Here is a 4,748-nt window from a genome sequence, read left to right as displayed (position 1 = left end):
AACTATCCACAATGTATGATATACGAAGATAAGGCAACCGAAGTACTCTTTCTATACCACGAACCGTTTTGACAGTGGGATGATAGTGCGCCTCCACAGTGTTCCAATTTCCGATCGTATGCTCCCCGCAAACTAATTTGGCCAACTTTGCCTTCTTATTCGTATTTAACGATTCGAGGAAGGGGAAGCCTCTGGAAACAATTCTGTGAGTAGTGTTCACATACTCTGTTTGCTAGATTCATGGGATATATGAAGCATCAGCTATTAATCTAGCACACTATAATGACATAAGAGTCCGTTTTTAGTGTTTTATACTCGTTTCCTAAGCAGTGCCTGCATTCGGTTTCTGTCAGTAGACAGAAAATTCACAATTAAATGGTGCGACTGACATTCATCAGAATCTGTTGTTTAAGTGGCACGCTTGCACTTATTCGGTCAACACATCGACACAGAGAGCTATACTCTCAGTAGCGAATCCAGCCAGATCGAGGGTCGGCCAGCATTTGACGCCGGTATATATTACCACTAAAGTAAGACAAAACAAACGTCAACCCAGTGTTTCACAGGCGAGCGGATAATGCTCAGTGATCAGAATATACTGGCCACCACACACGGTTGACAAACCTGGCAAACAAATTGTGTGAACCGTTTTGCGTCTCTCTTAGTTCCCTGAATAAAGCCCTCTCACTATGCCTAGCCACAAAAAGGAAAACAAATAAAATGTTATCTGTAGACTGAGAAATTCAAGAGGCATACTGTAAAACATTTGCCGACGGGTTCCATTGACCGTTGCTCTAAAGGTACATGTTTTATCGTAGGCGTCCGTCTGCACCTGTTATGGAATAAGCGTTATCATGTGCGCTTCAGTTTGCACTTCACTATAGACACTGTCATTGGTATGTTTTAGCGGCATTTTCCGACGTGTTGCCTGTTATTGAACTGGGCCAATGTTTCTTGCTTGAGCAAGTTAAGACAACACTGCAAACGTCACGATTACTCTGTATGAGGAGGTCCACGAGATTCGCTTTGAAAATTTCGTTAGCAAGTCAGAGAATGGCACTGCCGCACGGTATGGCATACGCTTCAGACCTGCAAAGTGTAAGGCTACAAAACAAAACTGGGTGGGATCAAACCCGCACCTCATGCTTGCAGGTGAGCCAATCGACGTGGTAGATAAATTCGTTTACCTGGGCAGCTTTGTTGGTTCTGGTGGACTGGTTGAAGATATTACTTCTTGAATCGGAAAGGTAAGGACAGCTTTTGCCAACATCTGACACTTATGGCGCCGACGTGAGGTGAGCTTGTATATCAAGAGAAGAGCATACACTACGGTGGTGCGATCCATACTGCTTTATGGATGAGAAACGTGGGCTCTACGGGCAGAGGACATAGGAAGATGTCAGTGTTTGATCATCGGTGTCTCCGCAGCATTGGTCAGGTCTGGTGAGAATATTGGATTAGTAATATTGAGGTACGTCAGATGGTCTTAAGAAGAAGGAACTCGCCTGCGATAGAAAAATGGCTTACGCTTCATAGGCTGCGCTGGTTAGGCCATGTACTGCGTATGCCAGAAGACCATCTGCTTCAAAGCTCTTTTCGCCCAGCCCTGTGCTGAGTGGAAGCGACCGAGAGGTGGACAATGCACGACCTGGCAACGAAGTACAAAAGCAATAACCAGTAAACGTAGTCAGGTCGGCAACTACCGCCTTCCTGGTTGAGGACTCCAAGACACAAATCACCAATGGTTATTGACGTTGGAAGAAATGCCCCAATCGCGAAGTTGGTAGCGCTGGACTCCAAGACACAAATCACCAATGGTTAATGATGTTGGCAGAAATTGCTCAATCGCGTAGTCAGTAGCGCTTGTGCATCAAAGCTATCGTTTTCAATGCATAGACACCCGATTTCCGAACAAACTGAACTTGGCTTCGCCTCCAAGGCTTGGTTCTACCTCCCACACTCCCGTTTTCCGGTGATCGAAACTGTGGTGTCTGGGACAAATGTGCCTATGGTACACGGTTTATAGCTGATCAATTGAAACTGAATTGAATGTACAAATTTTCAGACTTACGGTGAGAATGAAAAAGCTATCAAAGTGGTCGGAGATTGAAAGATCATCACTGATTTTATCGTTTATCTGGAATTTTCATCTCAGCTAACTTCATCAGATTCTAACTTCGTTCGCCGCCACAAGTACGGGGAAATTTACTAGGCGCTAGAGGTGCGTTTCTTTCCAACATTCTGTGTTTTTCGACCTTTATCTAACGTAATTGTCACTATCCATTCGACATCGATCAATGGTGCGAAGCAGATCCTATGGCCCTCCACCGACCAGTAACTGATAATGGGATTGTCTAATCTACGTGAAAGCGAACTGTTAAATCACGTTCGGATAGTCTCCTCTCTTATCAGACAGGGCGTGACTAAAATATTATCTTAAAAGATTCGGTTTTAAACCATCGGCGACTTACCACATCACGTCCACTAACGGTGTTTAGGCTCTTCAAAGGTATGACGCTCAAGGAGCTTCGCCTGGCCAGTAGAGTTGGAGGTTTCTTCTGCCAGTTCGAAACTCGTTCCGCTCGCGGAATGTGGCAGGGTAAAAGGACAGGATCTGTCACTAACGTACTAAGTGTGACATTTTGGGGATGAAATTTTGTAACCTCGGGGGTCCGACAGCGCTCGCCTCTAGGCGTGGATCCGCTAGCCCCGAGACTAAATGGTGATACGAGCTTACATCTGGCGGACGACGTCTTGCTGGAGTCCGAAATCAAATTTGTAGATATTGGCGATGGTGAAATAAGCTGTGGGGAGACCTGATGTGAGCCACATATGGATGTGCTTCCTACTGTGGGTGTAGCAAACCGGATACCTGTTACCAGTGGTGGGGAGTGGTCGGAAGATGTCGATCGCAAGGAAGAATCTGTTGCGAAGCTAGGATACGAGAATCCTTTGGGAGATGCGCTCGTGCTTGAAAGCGATGTGGTATGTGGGTCTTTCAGACACATCTGCGAATGATCCAAGAAGAGTGTACTGTTCGCGTGAACATCTTCCGCTAAGGAACGAGGAAGCAAGAAGATATCTAAACCAGCTTCGATCAAAACCGTTGTCAAGGCGGCCAAGCGTTTACACCTTTCCGGGCAGTCCGATGCCACCACCCTTGAAGTCTAAAATGAAAAGCGCGAAGCTTTAATTGGTGTTGATCAACAATGTTTGAAGGCATGCTTGGCGAAAGACTAGATGAAAAGAGAAAAACAAATGAAGTGCGAAAAACGAGCTATATTCCTTGAGGGAAAATTTAGAGATGTGAAGTTTCAGATCAAATAGACCGTTGGATTTATGGTTTAGGGTGAGTCTATCTGATAGCCGACAGGACCTGGTAAGACAAGTGACCCGATACGTAGTCAATCATGATGGAGCAATTGGAAACCACTCGGCAAGGGCCTCTCTGACTATTGAGGGTAGGTTAATATGTTGGTAGTTACCCTGGCCACAAACGAAACATTGCAGTTAGTACCGAAATCTAAGCTGTGCAAATAAGCGTTTTCTTGGTGTTTGCCATTTATCGCTTGCATCTGTTGAACGGTAGAACGCAGTGTACACAATGTACTTCGATGTAGACATTAATATGTGGTGATAAATTTTAACCTGAAATTTCCCAAGCAGACTTGTGTCTCGATGCAGTGCATTACTGAGAATTTGTGTAACACCAGTTGACTTATTTTGGAGACGATCTGGACAGGGTTGCCTCCTTATCGAGAAATCAGTACCTCCTAGGGAGGCACATCACAGGCGTCACGGACATTGCCCTGCTCCTTAAAAATTTGTCTCTATGCTCCATTTAGGCAAATATTTTATTTATATTGAAGACCTAATATTCCAGAGAATACTTTTGGCCAGGTCGAAAATTACAAAGGCTGACAGTCAACCCGGAATTTAGGATGTGCGATCATGATTAATCGCTACCTACATGCCCCCCGACTTATGAGGCGCTGTGCATGGATAAACTTAGATAAACAGAGATAATAAAAAAAGCTCAATACTGCCTAGTGTTCTGCTGTTAGAAGCGAATATAAGGAAAAAACAGGCAAAAGTGATTTCCGACCATCCCTTCTGGAACACCCATATCGAGCTCCATGTGAACCGCGTCCTGTAATTCCACAGACTCAAACCATAGCGCTTAAAATTGAGGCGAATTTGAAAGGAATTCGGTTCTTCGGGTAGGTATAGGTGTTGCATCGCTGAACCGGGTACCTCCCAAACTACTAACAAACTGAACAGTTCATATATAGGAAGTTAACCTCATGAATGTGGTCCGCTAGTGGCCTGTGGGCAAAACCATTCTTTTGAAACTATGGGAGAGCTCATTTTAGGCAAGGGGCTCTCCTTTCTGTATCACGGGTATTCCCTATTGAGGAGTCGCTCGCACCGGCTTTGTGTATGTTGCGACGTTATTTATTCATGTTGCTCATATGGAACCATTTCAGTATAATTCAGTTTATTAGCTATAAAGCATGTGCCATGGGCATATTGGTTCCAGATGCCACAGTTTAGAACCAAGACTTGGGGACGGAGGCATGTTCAGTTTGTTCGGAAATCGGGTCTCTATGCATTGAAAACGATAGTTTTGATGCACACACGCTACTGACTACTGAGCCATTTCTGCCAACATCATTAACCACTGGTGATTTCAGTCTCGGAGTTCCCAACCAGGGAGGCGGTAGGTGCCCACCCGACTACGTTTACTG

General features: G+C 45.0%; 1 protein-coding gene across 1 annotated transcript in view; it reads right to left on the bottom strand.

The window, feature by feature from the left end:
- Positions 1-2,459: 2,459 nt before the first annotated feature.
- The window catches only part of T265_13951 (hypothetical protein), a gene marked incomplete at both ends in the record, with an annotated part of 20,288 nt that continues 17,999 nt past the window's right edge, over positions 2,460-4,748 (bottom strand). The window contains one exon of the mRNA XM_009171317.1: positions 2,460-3,167. Coding sequence (XP_009169581.1) covers positions 2,460-3,167 — 708 coding nt within the window. The remainder of the gene's footprint in view (positions 3,168-4,748) is intronic.

This window comes from Opisthorchis viverrini (genome assembly GCF_000715545.1).
Source record: "Opisthorchis viverrini unplaced genomic scaffold opera_v5_120, whole genome shotgun sequence".
Classification (NCBI taxonomy): domain Eukaryota; kingdom Metazoa; phylum Platyhelminthes; class Trematoda; order Opisthorchiida; family Opisthorchiidae; genus Opisthorchis; species Opisthorchis viverrini.
Note: the sequence above shows the minus strand (reverse complement) of the source record. Positions and strands in the feature narration are given on the sequence as shown.